The following is a 16575-nucleotide window of genomic DNA, read 5'->3' on the forward strand; positions in this document are numbered from 1 at the left end:
GGAGGCATGTGGAGGCATGTGGTGATTTGCAATGCTGATTAAGCATGCACTGCAATTACTACTTTGGGAAGGTGGAGGCATGTGGAGGTGGTGCCTGAGTGATAGCAAAATCCACATCATGCGTCTTTCATGTTTTGACTGTGGCAGTGTGGCAGAGCCACTCTGGATTCATGACAGTGTGACACGCCTTAGGTGTTATACCAACAGTTGCTTCACTTGAACGTCATTCCCTTCTTGCTTGTTCAAACGGTTGACCACCACATACCTAGAGAACTCAGCTGACATCAACTAGATCGAACTCGTCCCGTCCTGTCCTCATCTCGCTTTTTATCAGCAGCATCACCCCATCATGTCGTCCAATGATCTCTCCAAATCGTTTGACACTGTGCCCAAGCTCACTGGGAAAGAAAATTACCTGGTATGGCATCAGAGGTTGACAGTTGTTCTCTTCATGACCCGAACTCGCTCGTTCGTTCTCCCCACCACCATTGCGCCAACTGCTACCACAACAACATCCTCCACTGGATCATCCCTTTCGCTCAAGGCCTGGAACGAACGAGATGAACAAGTTGCTGCCGCCATCCTCCACTCCACTTCTGAGGATATCCTCTCTGCTCATCTTCACCTTCTATCTGCTGTTGATTCCCCTTCAACTGATTGACCGGTTTCCACCACCAACTCCCCTGCTTATTGAGCTCGAACAATCTATGATTCACTCAAGAAGACCTATGGAACTAATGGTGCTCAATACTCGTTCACTCTGGGGAAGAAGTTTGTGGATAACAGGTGTTCAGAGGATGAGGCTGTTGAAGAATGGGTGAACAAAGTGCTCGCTCGATATGATGATTTCAAGGTTCTGTCGTACGATCTCGATCAACTCGGTGTCAATGTTCTGCTCAATGGTCTTCCTGATTGCTTCAGTTTGTTCATCAATGGCATTTGGAAGGAAGATGAGACCCCTTCTGTGGAAACATCAGATTGAAATCCTTCGAGTGAACGCAGGTCAGCGGAACTGAACGAATGACAACGCTCTAGCAGCTCAAGTTTCTTTACTTTCTATGCGCCAAACCTCAGCTGCTCGCTCGAGCAAAGACTCCCTCATGGTATTCTATGCTGGATTGAAGAAGGCAGGGAAGGGACCAAATAAGGAACATCCCTGTGCACGATGTGGATCGGTGGATCATTGGGTGGTAGACTGCCCAGATCCTGCATCCTTGAACGAGCGAGGCAAAACCAAGAAATGGAAGGGGAAGAAAGAAAAGGGTTGACTGAACAAGGTTGCTGCTCCTGTAAACAGTAACAGAGACAGCTGCCATTGCCTCACAAACTATCACCTTGTTTGAATGCAATGATATCAAACATCTCCTCCTCACCACTGACAGCAACTCGATCTCACTTGCTGCTCGTTCAAGCAAATGTATTCTGGACTCGGGGGCAGGTGGACACATGAGTGGGGACATCAATTGGTTGAAGGATCTCAAATCAATTGAGTCAATTGCTTGGATCACAACTGCTGGTGAGAGAACGCCTTGCACCAAGCTCATGCGGCTCGGTCAATCTTACAAACCCTCCCGCTCACAAAGTACAGTCGGGTGTAAAAAGTCATGTCCGTGTGGACATTTTCACCTCACATTCCGTCTGACTTGTTTCCCCTCTAGATCACCATATCTCATGCATCAGGATAGCTCTTGACCTGAAACTTGACAAGCATATGCATGATAATGCTCTCAGCCAAAATACTGAGTTTCACATGCATGCGGTAAGAGATGGTCTCATGCAATATGAATTTCCATCTTCTCCCTTGGTCCACATTGCCTTCCTTAGCTACTCGCTAATGAGCTGTATTCTACACCATTTCATCATATCAAGAACCCATCAAATTGTGCACAAGCTGAGTCTAGGATCTATGTAATGAACTGAAATGGCTTTTGAAGGCATCAAAGTCATTCCAGATGATTCACCACACATGAAATACAACTCTTCCCATTTGGACTTCTAAATTTTGCTCACACATCCCATGCCTTAACCTGTTTCTTCAATCTCATCTGCACAAACCTTGTTCAAAGGCCTTTCCAGTATCTTATCAGACCTTGAGACTTGTCTAGTAGCTCTTTTGGGTAGCTTGTCAGTCTGTAAGTATGTCTTTTCCCCCAATTGTGGTTATTCAAGCAAGTTTACCTCTGTTCTCTTTCACCCATCTTTATGATGTCAAAGACTGACTGAACCAGTGTGTTTTACAAAGAGAAACTCTCTCAACATCATATTATACTACTGGTAGGTAGTGGGTGTGTGGTCGTCAATCAGGAAGAGAGATACAGGCAGAGATCAATACAAGTAGGGTAAGTTGACTGGAAGGAGGGAAGAAGGGAGGAGGAAGTATTGCCCGGTGAAGAGCTGAAGAGTGGACATCGGCAGTTCATGCATAGTATGTATCATCATAGTGATCTCAGGTACATCCTGCTCCAAAGTGAGACCTCTAGATGGAACCATGAGGAGATATGAGGTTGAGAAGCAGAAGTGTCATTGGCGCACGGATGAAAATCACCCTTCACGCGGACATGACTTTTTACACCTGACTGTATCACTTAATCGAGTCCTTTAGTACCTGGGATTCAACCTCATCTCAGTATCTCAGCTCCACTTGCTTGGAGCAACAGTGGTGTTTGGTGGCAGGAAGTGCTCTGTCATGAAAGGTGAGCTCGGGGTACTTTGAGCACATAAAATGAACAAGGTGTATGTGGTGGAAGCTGGAGAATGGGCTGATTGAACGACCAATCTGAAGGACATGGCTCGGATCTTACCCACCTCGTTCATCCCACTACTCTTGCACTGGCAACCAATAACATCAAAGCCAGCAATACTCAAACGACCTGGGACATGTGGCATCCAGGCCTCGGTCATTTATCTGCCAGTGCCATGAAATCACTCTTTGGTCAAATGAGCAACAGAACCTCACTTGCTCGCTTCACACACCTTAAACATGTCTGTGAAGGTTGAATCATGGGAAAGATTGTGTACCCGGGTACCCGCTTTTCCCTCCAAGTGAATCACAAGCTGAAGCCATCCTAGACCTCGTTCACACCGACCTCTGGGGACCAATGGGAGTTCGCTCGGATGGAGGAGCACAGTATATGATGGTACTGGTGGATGATCATTCGAGATATACCTGGTAGTTCTTTCTCGCCCAAAAGTCAGATGCATTCGGTCGATTCAATGAGTGGCTTGCTTGAGTAGAACGTGTTAGTGAGCGGAAACTCAAATGTCTTCATTTGTACAATGGAGGAGAATTCACAAGCAAGGAGTTTGAAAGCTATCTTGCATTGCTCAGAGTAGAGCACCAAACCACAGCTGCCTACACTTCTCAGCAGAATGGAGTAGCAGAGCAAGTGAATTGAACTATTGTTGAACAAACAATTGCACTCCTCCACCCAGAGAAACTTCGTGTCACACTATGGGCAGAGATCATGGCAACTGTTGTGTATCTCAAGAATCGATCACCATCGCTCAATCAAAAATAAGACCCTGTCACAAATGTTGTTTCTTCTTCTCAGCTGACCGACGGTCGACAAACCTCAGCAAACTAGATCGTTGTGGGACGTCGAGTGGCAAAACAATAAGATGATCGTCGGGGAACTGCGGCTAACTTCGCGGTAGTACGTAGAACTGCTGGGTGGTAGCTCTCCTTAACTCGAAGGTGTAGCTACTGAATGTATCACTCGCTACTGACAAGAATCAAGGATCGCTGAAGAAGTTCAGCGATCTGTAAACTATCTATACTTCCACTCTTTTCTCATAGAACATCCTTCAACTCCTGCACAACCCCACGCTCAGTCCTCTTGGCTCAACTTCGTCGTACCTCCCCATATCCCCGATATCCTCCCCGCTCACTTCGACTAACTTCGACTAACTTCGCCTAACTTCCCCTACTCTGCTCCCTCTTGGTTCCTTCTCCTAAATTCGCCGTAGTTCTCCATTTGACGGTGTTGTTGTGACTAATAATCCCTAGGTTCTCGAAACTTCGTTGTAGTCGGTCTCAGTGGTTTGGGGTGGTGATGGATGGTGGTCCGGTGATGGTGAAAGGAGGGTTGGTGATGGTAGTTGTCAGGAATGTTACGACATGTTTCGTGACAGACCCCCTCTAGATGTTCGCGCATATCAAGCCTGAATTATCCAACACTCAGAGTTGTTTTGGATTTGCGGCTTGGGCGCTCGTTCGGAAAAGCGCTTGAGCTAGTAAACTTCAACCTTGTGCAACTTTATGCTGTCTCCTTGGGTATGCTCTTCCTCAAAAGGCGTACAGACTCTGGGATCCACTCACTCAAAAGGCGATGTCGTTTTTGATGAATCTATCTCACCACAGAGAATGCTTGATGATTTTTCCCCTTCAGACGCTTGACTCCCTCAATGGCCAAATCCCCTCTCACCCTACTCGCATGCTGCCTTTGCCGCTCACATCTCGTTCAATGAGCCTTGTTCTTGAGATGAAGCAATTTGATCGAATGACTCAACACAGTGGAAAACAGCTGCTCTGGACAAGATGAAGTCCCTTGAAAAGGTAGGTGTCTACCACCTGGTACCTCGCTCGGCCGCTCAAGGCAGGATTGTAACTTGCAAATGGGTTCTTAGGATCAAGAGAGTTGCCAATGGTGACATTGATTGGTTCAAGGCTTGACTAGTTGCTCGAGGTTCTACTCAACAACCTAACATTGATTATGATGAGACATTTGCTCCTATTGCAAAGTTTCAATGGCATATGTGGTTGGTTTGCTCGGTCGATTCTCAAATGACCCCTCTATCACTCATTGGGAAGCAGTGCTCTCTGTCTTACAATATCTCAAACACACCTGAATGATTGGTATACAATATGCGGACGGTGGGAGCGAGCATAACGGATTCAGTGATGCAGATTTTGCCACGAGTGATATCGAGCGACGCCGTTGTACAAGTGGTTATGTCTTCAGACTTTGGGGTGGAACCATCAGTTGGCAATCCAAGCTTCAGCCTTCTGTTGCTCTTGCCACAGGAGATGCTGAATATGTGGGACTCGCTCAAGCCGCTCAAGAAGCAATGTGGCTTTGTGTTACGACCTGGCTAACCAGCACCAGGCCATACACTGGTCATGCATGTGACATCTTATGCCACTGCGCTAAAAGGCACAATATTGCAATCAGCTGTATGATCGCGAGCCGGTTATAACCTGATGTCACGACTGAGGTTGCAGGGTCACTTTGTTCGCTCTTGTCAGAACTTGCATTCGCTCCCAAGAAAGCAATCAAACTTTATGGAGGTAATCAAGCATTGATTGCTATCGCTCAAAATCCAACTGGTCACTCTCGAGCAATACAAATTGATATTCAGTTCCATTATCTTTGTGAACTCGTTGAACGATTGATCATCAATATTGAGTATCTCTAAACTGCTGCAAGGCTTGCTGATGAACTCACAATACCCCTATCACTAACTTTGTTTGCTCGGTTCACAGAGATCTTTGGTGTCAAGGATACTGCCCCCCCTGGGACAGAGGATAAAGGACGAGGGGACGAGGACTAGGAGTGACAAGGAATCAACTTAAGTTAGAAAGACTGAGTCCAACAAGGAATGGGACTGTGACCCAAGGAATGTCTGTGGCTTGTCTTACAAGACTAGAGGGAACTGGACTGGACTGGATTGGATTGGACTCCAAAAGGGTGACAATGGATATGACTTTTGATCAAGAACTAAAGAAGACTACAAAGTCCTGAGTAGGGTTTATATAGACAAATCAGGCTTTCTACCAGGTTGAGCCGTCCTGCGTAGGAAAACACCGCAATCCTCGGCGTACCTATCATTTTCTAACTAGCAAAGACAGCATGCACACTATTCTTGGCCTGCTGCGTGTGATACGCTGTGGACTGCACGAGAAAGCAAGCATCACGTCGTAAATCATATGTTTGCCTTACATCCAACTGCAGTCTTGGGTCTCATGCCATACCCGGCATCATAACTGAAGATTAACTAACTAAAGGTTCAAAGGCATCAGAGCAGAACTCTGACACTATGACTCAACTCCTTCGCACCTAAAGTCACTGAGACTATGCATTACTTCCACTGCAAGCTCCATCATGATAAGGACTCTCCTCTCACGAGCAGCATACAGGGCAACGGAAGGGAGTTCATAATCAACTTTTCTATCTTCCCCGTCACGTATTCTGCCTCTTGATCAGATCAGCTTGTCTCCTGTCGCAATCAGTTGCGTACTTATAGCGAGTCCGGCTCTCACTAGCGAGATCGATATTCCGTATGACGAGGTAGCGAGCCTGTGATAAAACGTCCAGAAGGCTCAAATCAACTCCGCTTAAAGAAGTCGATTCTGATCTCAGTACTTATCGGTTACACACCTCTCGCCCGTCTCTCTCACATGTCACACCTCTCAAAGGCATCGAACATCATCGCATTGTTTCATTTCAAACAGGTCTTCCTAACCACATTCTATCTCGCTTATCCGTCTTATCCGTCCGCTTCCACTATCTCATTGATGTCTTCTTAGATGATACCCTCAAGTCTGAAATACTTAAATACCTCGCTTCAGTCTTTATCTCTTTCTCTCTCATCATTCTGTGATTGTAAGTGAAATTTCAAAGGTTAGTTTGAGTTCACTCATCATAACTCCATATACATACTGCTAAGTCATACAACCGACTGATCCGACTCGCATTACGTGACTCATACTACTAATATCCCTGATTAACTCAACCGTTCAGAGTTTCAAAGACTATATACACTGTAAAGAAAATCTCCAACAAGATGCCACGTAACAACTCTCAAGTTTCTTTAGCTCTTTCCTCTCTGACAGCACGGACCACAAACCAAGAAGACCTTGATGAATACATCTTGTCTCATCTTCCAGATGAGTACCATGAAGCAATAAATGGAAGTAAGTGACCTTGATTCTTAATCATCAATGATTCTCTTCTCCTCCTCATATTCTACCCTGAAACGAAGATTGACATTGATACCTCAGTGTTCAAGAGATACTTATCCAACGCATTGAGCAAACTCGAAGATGATCGACTCATGTTTTTTTCCGTTGGATCAAAACCCGTTTTGACTGGAATGTATCAAACGGCTCGTCAAAACTTGATCCAAAGTGTACGATCGTACATCCATGGAGAAGTTGATACTATCTTCACACCTGAGTCTCACACATCTTGTGATGTTTTGGATCCAATGACAGGATGTGGAAAAATCGAATATGTTATCAATGACTTAACTACGAAACTTGGGAGCATGTTATTAGCCATCTCGCCATTATCGGGAAGTATGCAATATCAACCCGAAGCCGTCAATGCCAATCAATCTAGGATGTCATATGCTGATAGATACAAGAATGGGTTACAACTTTTCAAATCTTTTTCAGACACCTATCATACACTCAAGATGGCTTCTAGATCATTACATATCACTCCTGAAAATGTCCTATCAAGCAAACAAGATATCATCAATCCCACTACTTTGTCGAAGGAACATATGTGTACGGAATCTCTTAACAAACTTACCACTTACTTAGAAGGTGATATAAATGGTCATTCACCACGAGAGATATTATTCGCGGCTCATAACGGAGTCATGGTTAAGAGTGGAACATTGGGTGTGAATCAATTTCAAGGGTCATGTCCAACATTGGATGCTATGGGAATTGATGTTTTGGGAAAACAACTGAGAGCTGTTCAAGTAGCTACAAGTAGGTTGGAACTCTCCATTTGGACAGCAGGGTTCTCCACTGAGGATATGATCAAGAATACGGATGGGATACCAGAGGTATTGAGCATAAGGAGAAAGGGGAAAGATCTCTTGAACAATCTAGCACTTGCGCATTCTTGACAAAAATCTTGGTCGTTGGTAATGTCGTTGTGTATGTCACAGGTGTGGATTTCTTTTGCACACTATTGCATAATATTTGGTGATACCCCATACCTTTGTATGTGAGTCATGCGGTTTCATCAGTCACAATCCCCACCCCCTGATGATGTGCTCTTCTTCCTTTCTGGATGAATTTCCAACCAAGCAGTGTCAGGTCTTTCAGTCTTACACCTTTGATCTCATGTCCCGAATTACAGAATGAAAGGTGTTATCCGGTTTGACATTTGACATTTTGTCATTTTGACATCATATGTCATCTTCATGTCATATTGTATGGAGTACCTTCACTACTTTGTTTCATCATTTGACATATATCAACACATCCCCCACCTGATCTGATCTTTGTCTTTCATTCCTCACTTTTCTCATTATCACCTCCAACAATTGACTAATCGATTTCTTTTCCCAACAACTGATTCTTCAGTACTCAAGTCTTACATATAACACACTAATCCAAATACAGTGGCTTCACAGTCAACTCACACGTGAAAAATATCTGCCATGGTCATCCGTGATACTCTCATCAATTATAATGAGTATCTTGAAGATAACAACCATCCCACCATGTCGGACATTCAGAGCATGACCACAGCCCAAAGTCTGAGTCCATCAGAAGTGACTCACTGGCTGTTATCCCAAGGTCAGACTGTTGACCTGGATGGGAAGCGTGAGAGTGAGTCTTGATCTACTTACCTGTATACACTCTCTACTCTTTCTTTTTTTTTTAACAAGAGATCAAGAATGGAATACATACATGATTGTAATACAAACCTGATTGTAATACAAACATGATTGTAATCTTCACTTTTTCCTTCAAGCTCTTTCTCCAGCACTCACGAATCATCCTGGTCAATGACAGAGTCTACTTCATCTCCCTTGTGAGACTTGAATGATCCGCAATCATTTTCATCATGACAAAAACTGATCTTATACAGAGTTTCACAATTACCTCTCCCAAGCCAAAGCCTTCTTGGAAGATGAAACTCTCTTTCCCACCAACTCTCCCCCTGAAACAGAACTGGCAAAAATATTTCAATCTGCTAAATCAAACTTGATTGCCACTTTAGACAAATACGCTTCTGGTGCTGCCGATAAGGTCTTCTCCTATGATGCTCACGGTGAGAAAGACTGTAGTGCTGTGGACGACGAAACCGGTTGTGGGGTAGGTGAAATGTTCATTCGTGAATTGTCACAGAATTTGGGAAATTTGGCATTATCTGGAATCCCATTATCCAATCTTGATCAAGAAATCTCCCGTGGGTCTACATCAAACATTCTCAATCCGACGGTTAGGCATGCTTATGGTATCTATACACGGCCAAAGTCAGAAAAAGTGGATCATGATCAATCATCTAATCCGTTCGACTCAAAGTCTGGCTCTGACTCTGAAACAAACACTGACTCGGAAGATAGTGATTTGGATTTGGTCATTGCCAACAAGAGTTTCCTGGCTCTTTTGGGAAAAGCTTATATGACAATCACAAACACAACAACCGCTATTCATACAGAACCGTCTGAAGTCCTCAACAAAGATATTGAAATACTCAGTCATCAAAGACTTGGCAGGAATCATATGGACACTGAAGCTGTTTGCACCGCAATGAAAACAATCGAAGGTAAAATCGACGGGTATAGACCGAGAGACATCATCAAGTATGCCCTGTCTGCACATCGTTTTCGATCAAAGGCTCATCAGTCAGATGTTACTTTGGAGAAGAGACGATCCTTGTTGTTAGAATGGAGCAGAAAGCAGGAACCTCAATTGCCAAAGCTGGGATTTGTGGGCCGGGATACTCAGGTGAAAGTCGTTCGTGCGGCCATGGCTAGGATCGAGTTATCTACTTGGGGAGTTGCGGATTTGACTCGCAATTCCGTCACTCGGCCGTTTGACGGATATGACGTGTTGAGTCTTCGTCGATTGACAGAGGAGATTTGTGAGGGGATCACGACGGGATGGAGACTTGATGCCAAGGATAAGGTAGAAGAATGATGGTCAATCGTCTTGCTCTGCTTGCTGAATTCCATATTTTGTACATATGTTTGACTATGTCAAGGGACTCAATCCACAATTACAGATTGCCAGCGGAAAGTCAGAAATCCTTAGTACAGAGCTGTCTGTAAGAACGAACGAGATGCACGTACTTATTACATCTAATGCAAAGTCACGCCTCTACAGCTGCCGAGCTACTCGTCTCCCCCTCGACCTGCTTGCCCTTGTGTTTCGGCGGTCTTGGTCGACCCCAGACCACTTTCGCTCTCTTCCCCTGCACCTCCATCCCTCCTTGCGCTGACAGCGCTTCGGCCACGCGTTCAGCGGTCGCTCGAGTGACAAAGACGATAAATGCGCAGTGTGACGCTTCGACGACGGAGATGGTCTTGATGTCGATGGGTTTGAGGAAGGGGCAGGTGAACATAAGCGCGGAACGGACGTGGCTGTCGGTACATTTGGGTAGACCGAGGAAGATCAGGGTAGTCTGAAGTGAGTACAATGGACTATACCTGGTGCGACCATATCCAAGACGCGGAGAAAGGTATGAGGAAGGGACAGCCCGGTTTAGCATGATGCTCATGTAGGATTTGTAGCATTTCGGGATCAGATGGCGTGGGATGGGAAAGAAAAACACACTCACCACAGACTTATCCTCCGGTGCCATGAGACCTTTGGATTCAGCATGTTGAGTCAAAATCTTCTTGGCCACCGGATCGTTTCGACCATAGTACCGATCCGCGAGTTTCTGATTTTGCAAACCGTTCTCCTCTGGTATCTCATGTCTGCTTGTCAGCAAGCCCCCGGTTTGGACGCGATCGTCGAACACCATCCTGTGGGGAGAAGGGAGGGGGGAAAGACATCATGGCCAACAGTACCCACCTGAACGGACAATCTGCACCTCTCTTACAGTCCCCTTTGACAAAGAAAGAACAAATATGCGGTCTATTCCGTTTATAGTAAGGATCCGACCTGGCAATATTCTTGAGCATCTCTTTTCCCGCTCGGTTTGCCACTTCAGCGTCAAAAGTCGTTCCATCACCTGATCGTTCCATTTGTGATTCCAGACCTTGGATGTAATATTCTGAGTGGTCAGCTCAGAATTGACCTGCAGAACATGGACAACTAACGTTTATTGATATCAGTCGAGGGTGCACCGTTCTTTCTTCCCAGAGCAGCGTCACGGACTTGAACTGGGAGACCGAATTCACTGTGATAGTTAGCGAGGCCTTTTACGGTATCTGATTCCTTCGAAGTCTAGCAATCGAATAAGAGTGCCCTCGCCTCTACTGGGACCAACATAATTGCTCGACAGAAAAGGCGCAAGATGTACAATGGGTCAAGTGATCAGGGAGAGAGTGATCAGGGAGAAAGCAATCAGAGAGAAGAACAACGTACAGATCTAATAGACATGTCTGACATACTCCCTTTATCTTTGCACAAGTCGTACAAACTTCCGTCTTTTTATACCTGGCTCCCGCACCTGGGTTCCACCGGAAGACTGTGAAAGGGCGATTACAAATCTACCTGTCAGCGTGTATCTTCCCTCTGCCTCTGACGATGCAAAGTCGCTTGGAGATTCGAGACAGACCTGACAGTTGGATAAGAAGAAGATGAGAAGAGAAAAGAGATGTTGAGGCAGAAGGCACGGTACTCACCTTGCATTCTGAGCCAAACTCTTGTTTACTCTGCGGTGTCAGATCGTAGTAATCAGAAATGTACTGAGAATGACGTACCATCCGCAGATAAGGGTTCTCCCCCAAACCTGTACCTGTCAGCTCATTATTACCATACCGACTCTATGACTGACATGTTTCGCACCTGCGAGTCAGCTGCGATCGCACGCACAAGCGGAATAGGACGTACAGGATGGGGAAGTCTGAACTCTCCACGCCGACTTTCTGAAGGGTCAGCTGGACTTCCCGCCTCGAAAAAGCAGCTCACGTTGATATCATGCTTTGCAGGCATTATGTCCCGGAGCGATATATGAGGAGAGTGATCAGGATACTATGCTCTATGTTAAAAGTAGGCGTGTATAAAACAAGGGGGAAAGAGGTGAGTGAAGAGTTGGGTGGCCAATCAATGACGTGGCAATTACACGCCGCGGTAGATTGATAAGCTCCTTCCTAGCGTCCTCCCCGCGCTATCCCTCTGCATCTATATACTTCTTACTTCCTCTTCTATACCACTTTTCTGGCCATCGAGGGTTATATTGGCACTGCATCACCTACGATATGGACCCATACTATCATGCTTCCACCGCCGGGCCGTCACAACCTCCTCCCCCTCCCCACCTAGCTCCTCATTCTCCCGTACCTCCCTATCCACCCGCTTCAACCCCTTATCGACACTTCCCTCTCCCCAAGCCCTTCCCAGCGTTCAAATCTCAGAGTCAGGCCCAGACCAATCAAGTAGATCTTACCTCTCCACCTCCTCCTTTCAGCTCTTTTCCCCCACATGAACCCCTTCTACCGACAAGGGCCCCGAGAACACGTCCTAAAAACAGAGGAGGAGGTCGTGGTCGAGGACAACTCTCAGGACCGCGTTCAGCTTCTGCCAGACAGTCAACGAGGATATCCTCTAGACCTACACCTGTCAGTGGAGGCGGTGGGAATGCCGGTGTATCCAAGCTCAAACTCTCATTCAAAGCTTCTGGGAGTGATCCATCGACTAGGAAGACGAGCTTCTTGGGGGAGTATGACAGGGAATTGGATGATGATCCTAATGAACCACTTTGTTTTGAGGAACAATGGATTTTAAGGGTTCCGAAAGAGGTAGCTGAAGGTCCCAATGGATTGAGGGAGATCGTCAAGGGGAAAGGAAAGGGGATGGAGGGAGTGGAGTTCAAGTTTTTAGGTGAGATTTACGTCTTCTCCTCCCTGCTAGCAGGGTAGAGCCACGGGCATAGAAGATCAATCACTTACTGGTAGACTCGCGACGAGCAACATTCAAGTTCAACGGCGTCACCTACGCAAGCAAGCTGGTCGATCTGCCTTCCATCATCGAGTCGCAAAAGACACATGACAACAGGCATTTGTTCAAAGTAGCAGATATCTCCCAAGTAAGCTCTTACAAACCTACCCCAGCGTTGCGTGTCGTCCTACTCTCACATTTTACTCTTTCCTTCTTAGGTGAAACGCCCGTTGTCGCTGTAAACCTACCTGCACCTCTCCAAACGGTCGGTGATCTGGAACGGGCGGCGCAGCGAACAACGAAATGAAAATCATCTGACTTTTGAGATGCTAGTGGTCACTCATCCAGTCAAAGATGAATCCACCATCACCTCCGCCCCGCTCAAGATCGACGATTTCATCTGGCCACATGGCATCACCCCTCCTCTCCGTCACGTAAGAAAACGAAGATTTCGAAAACGTATTTCCAGACGGACGATTGAAGTGGTTGAGGAACAAGTGGAAGAATTGTTGAAGAGGGATAAAGAAGCTGACGAGTCGACTTTTGGTTAGTCATCTTCTCTGTCTCACTTCTCGCAGGTCGTGTAAGAACGAGTGAGATTGACTATATCCTGACTGATAGATCTCATCGAAGCCTTACCCGATCCTGAAGCTCCTGATCAGTATTATATAGACTATGACAGTAACGTCGGGTGGGTTCATCCGGAAGGTGGATCAGAAATGGGAGAATCAGAAATGTACGAGGATCCAGGTTCGGTGGCTCAATCCATGGGAGAATGGGAAGATGGTACTGAGGGTGAAGGGGAGTATGAGGAAGATGGTTTGGATCGGGAATTAGCTAATATGTTGAGAGAAGAGATGGTGAGTCATGTCGATTGAATACCCCTTTGGACAGTACATATTATCCCGGTATGATAATTACCTCGTGATATGGCTGACTGTTTAGAACGAAGGTTCTGACGCTGGGGCTTCCGGTTCAGAAGGGGAAGACGAGGATGAAGATGAAGAAGCTGCGGGTGGGACTGAAGATGAAGATGACGAAGAAACAGCGGAAAAGAAAGCAAAGATTAGACAATTCACGAGTGAAATCAAGAATATCGAAGCTACTATTGAAAGAAAACGAGCTGGGTTTACAGGTGGTAATCCTATAATGCAGGTGGGTGTCTCTTCTTCCTCCTATCCTCCCTTCCTTCTCATTGTATATCAGCTCATGATGCTCATTTCACCCACGTCATTCTTTACAGTATCCCCCACCCCAGTTGATGGCTACGTGTCTCTCTATCAGACTTTGATCTGTCTTGAAAATATTTATTTGAAAATCGCAAGCTAAACCTTCAGAAACGTTTTGAAGAAACTCTAGCTGGTTTATTAATTGACGTCGTACGTAAAGCCGAAGCACGTCGAGTCCTACAAGCAGAATTAGACGCTATGAAACGTCCTGAACAATCACCTAAAATTCCATCTCCTTCTCCCATTTCACCCGTTCTCCAAAATATACAAACCCAACCTGTTCAAGTGGAAGAAGGAGAAGACGAAGATTTGTTCGGAGATGCAGATGCGGAAGGTGAAGAAGAAGTTGTTCAACTTGATACAATTGTTCCAATTCCTGATCAGCCCAAAGTCGTTCAACATGGACCAGTCAAAGATCCTATCGTGACGAATGGAGTTGATGAAGGTGGTGTGGAGGGAGGGGTTTTACAAGTACAAAATGTGATTGAGGAAGAGGATTATGAGGGGGAAAGGGATATGGATGATGATGAGATGGCTGCTATGTTAGAGGAAGAACTTGCAAGACCTGTGGATATGGATATGGACGTGGACATGGGTGTGGGTGTGGGTGTGGGTGCGGGTGTGGGTGTCGATGGTGCTGGTGAGGGTGGAGAATCAGATCAAATCCTTAATACTTTCGTAGATCCTATCGGAGGAGATTTTGGTGATTCAGATGGGATGGGTATAAGTGAAGAAATAGGAAATCAAGAACAACAACCAAAACCACCAAATGTATTAGGTTCTTTTCAAGTAGAAGGTGGTGTAGGTAGAAGACGTTTAGCTGTGGAAGAGGAAGAAGATGATGATAGTGATAGTGATGGTGATGATTCTGATGATTAATCTACCCTCATACCAATTGTAAATATTCTCAATCACCTCGCATCATGAATGTATCTCCAGTGTAAACATATGCATTGAAATATCTTATCTCATTGGAATCATTATAGATGATGAGCTTTTACCAAAATGGTTGAGATATAAATTATTTACCATCCCCCTAAACCTATTCCTAACCCATCATTTTGTTCCAAAATCGCTTTCAAATCCACCCCACCATTGACCGAATCAACTTTATCTTCCACACCATGTTTCTTTCCTTTAACAGACTTTGATACGCCCGTGGTATTCTTGCCTTTAGCGTGAGAAGAGGGAAGATGATTTTCAATGATTTCCACAATTGCTGAACGGTCTCCATGAGGTTGAGAAGGTTTGACAGTAGAAGGATCGACACTATCTGTATCTATTTGATTATTCTTCAATAATGAAGATTGTCGTAATTCCTCTGAATGGTTTTGTTTGGGGTTTGAGGAGGGTTTAATCGATTGGTCTGATTGGGAGGATTTGGGTTTTGTTGAATTAGTCTCTGACTGAAATTTCTTATTTTTGACAAGTGAGGGTTTTATCGGTTGATCGACCCATGTTTGTTCAGAGAGTGAGAGAACTTTATCGGAAGGATCAACTTTAAGACGTTTCGTTGATGTTGGATTTTGGTCATTATGTTCTTTTTCCAGTAAACGTTTTTTCTTCCGCTCGTTCACCTGGGATTCAATCGACTTTGTCTCATTTCCTTCCTTACCTCGTCCATCTTTTCTACCTCTTTCCCCTATGTTCGTACTTCTGTCGGACTTCGATGACTTTGTTCTCTTATCTTCGAATCCCATATCTCCCCGGATCGAACCATCTTCATCCAATATTCTCTCCTTCTGCTGATCATCTTCTCTAAGACCCACACCCCATTTCCTCATCTTTCCTCCACGTAAATTCTCCCCACTTGGTTTCATCCACCTTTCCCGTTTTTCTCTCATCTTTCTATCTTCTTTCGATTCTTGTATCTCCCCAATACGTTTCCTCTCTCTGATCCGTTTGTTATCGATTATTTGTAGATTCGGCATATTGGCACTTGACAATTTATCAACATACGATGGATCTTCTTCTGTTAAAGGGTTCCCACGAAGTGTTAAACTACGTAAGTTTCCCCATCTTGAATTACTTTTCTCATTCGAGTCAGAGACGGAGGTGTCGGAGGGGAAGAAGGTGAGTACGGAGAATAGTGAGAGGGAACAATTTCCTATATCAAGAACTTCTAAACCTCCTCCTTTTCCTACTTTTCCGATTTGGGTAAAATCACCAGTACCCCATGTTGATAGATGAAGAGGGAGAGAGGTTAGGAGAGGGAGAGAATGCATTTTCACATCTCGAAGAAGAGGTAGTGAAGAGAGATCAGGTATAGAGGAAGGGGTAAGAAGTGGACAATGAGAAAACGTCAGTTTTGATAGATGGGAAAGGGAAGATAAAGAAGAAGGAAGAAGTTTTAAGAGAGGAGAATGGGAGATGACTGATGGTCAGTAAAGTACATTATTCCAAAAAGATTATGAAAGGAGAATGACACATGATTGATGCTGGGGCTTTCTCTCCACTCGGACTTTGGGAACCGATGACGTGTGGTCGGATGAACAACGAATGGACAAATGGTTCATCCCAGGTGGAGAGCACATACGCTGGATGATG

The 16575-nt window shown here is 45.2% G+C and overlaps 6 protein-coding genes across 6 annotated transcripts in view; 4 read left to right on the forward strand and 2 right to left on the reverse strand.

The window, feature by feature from the left end:
• Nucleotides 1-349: 349 nt before the first annotated feature.
• Nucleotides 350-982, forward strand: TREMEDRAFT_61527 (uncharacterized protein; the record flags this gene model as incomplete). The annotated part of the gene is made up of 2 exons (XM_007004014.1): nucleotides 350-637; nucleotides 725-982. 2 exons carry the CDS (start codon nucleotides 350-352, stop codon nucleotides 980-982), a joined length of 546 nt encoding a protein of 181 aa, XP_007004076.1.
• Nucleotides 983-6783: 5801 nt separating this feature from the next.
• On the forward strand, nucleotides 6784-7860 carry TREMEDRAFT_61529 (uncharacterized protein; the record flags this gene model as incomplete). The annotated part of the gene is made up of 2 exons (XM_007004015.1): nucleotides 6784-6913; nucleotides 7001-7860. 2 exons carry the CDS (start codon nucleotides 6784-6786, stop codon nucleotides 7858-7860), a joined length of 990 nt encoding a protein of 329 aa, XP_007004077.1.
• Nucleotides 7861-8400: 540 nt separating this feature from the next.
• On the forward strand, nucleotides 8401-9889 carry TREMEDRAFT_61530 (uncharacterized protein; the record flags this gene model as incomplete). Its single annotated transcript, XM_007004016.1, has 2 exons — nucleotides 8401-8572; nucleotides 8835-9889. 2 exons carry the CDS (start codon nucleotides 8401-8403, stop codon nucleotides 9887-9889), a joined length of 1227 nt encoding a protein of 408 aa, XP_007004078.1.
• Nucleotides 9890-10061: 172 nt separating this feature from the next.
• Nucleotides 10062-11854, reverse strand: TREMEDRAFT_29541 (uncharacterized protein; the record flags this gene model as incomplete). Its single annotated transcript, XM_007003771.1, has 9 exons — nucleotides 10062-10373; nucleotides 10530-10674; nucleotides 10769-10970; nucleotides 11017-11096; nucleotides 11285-11409; nucleotides 11545-11574; nucleotides 11623-11664; nucleotides 11749-11787; nucleotides 11831-11854. The coding sequence occupies 9 exons, from the start codon at nucleotides 11852-11854 to the stop codon at nucleotides 10062-10064; spliced, it is 999 nt and encodes a 332-aa protein (XP_007003833.1).
• A 266-nt stretch (nucleotides 11855-12120) lies between these two features.
• TREMEDRAFT_61532 (uncharacterized protein) lies at nucleotides 12121-14907 on the forward strand (the record flags this gene model as incomplete). The annotated part of the gene is made up of 6 exons (XM_007004017.1): nucleotides 12121-12742; nucleotides 12817-12947; nucleotides 13126-13345; nucleotides 13421-13659; nucleotides 13745-13954; nucleotides 14137-14907. The coding sequence occupies 6 exons, from the start codon at nucleotides 12121-12123 to the stop codon at nucleotides 14905-14907; spliced, it is 2193 nt and encodes a 730-aa protein (XP_007004079.1).
• A 163-nt stretch (nucleotides 14908-15070) lies between these two features.
• The window catches only part of TREMEDRAFT_61533 (uncharacterized protein), a gene marked incomplete at both ends in the record, with an annotated part of 2473 nt that continues 968 nt past the window's right edge, over nucleotides 15071-16575 (reverse strand). Inside the window, 2 exons of the mRNA XM_007004018.1 lie at nucleotides 15071-15076; nucleotides 15117-16402. Coding sequence (XP_007004080.1) covers nucleotides 15071-15076; nucleotides 15117-16402 — 1292 coding nt within the window. The remainder of the gene's footprint in view (nucleotides 15077-15116; nucleotides 16403-16575) is intronic.

The sequence above is a fragment of the Tremella mesenterica genome, assembly GCF_000271645.1.
Source record: "Tremella mesenterica DSM 1558 unplaced genomic scaffold TREMEscaffold_4, whole genome shotgun sequence".
Lineage (NCBI taxonomy): Eukaryota > Fungi > Basidiomycota > Tremellomycetes > Tremellales > Tremellaceae > Tremella > Tremella mesenterica.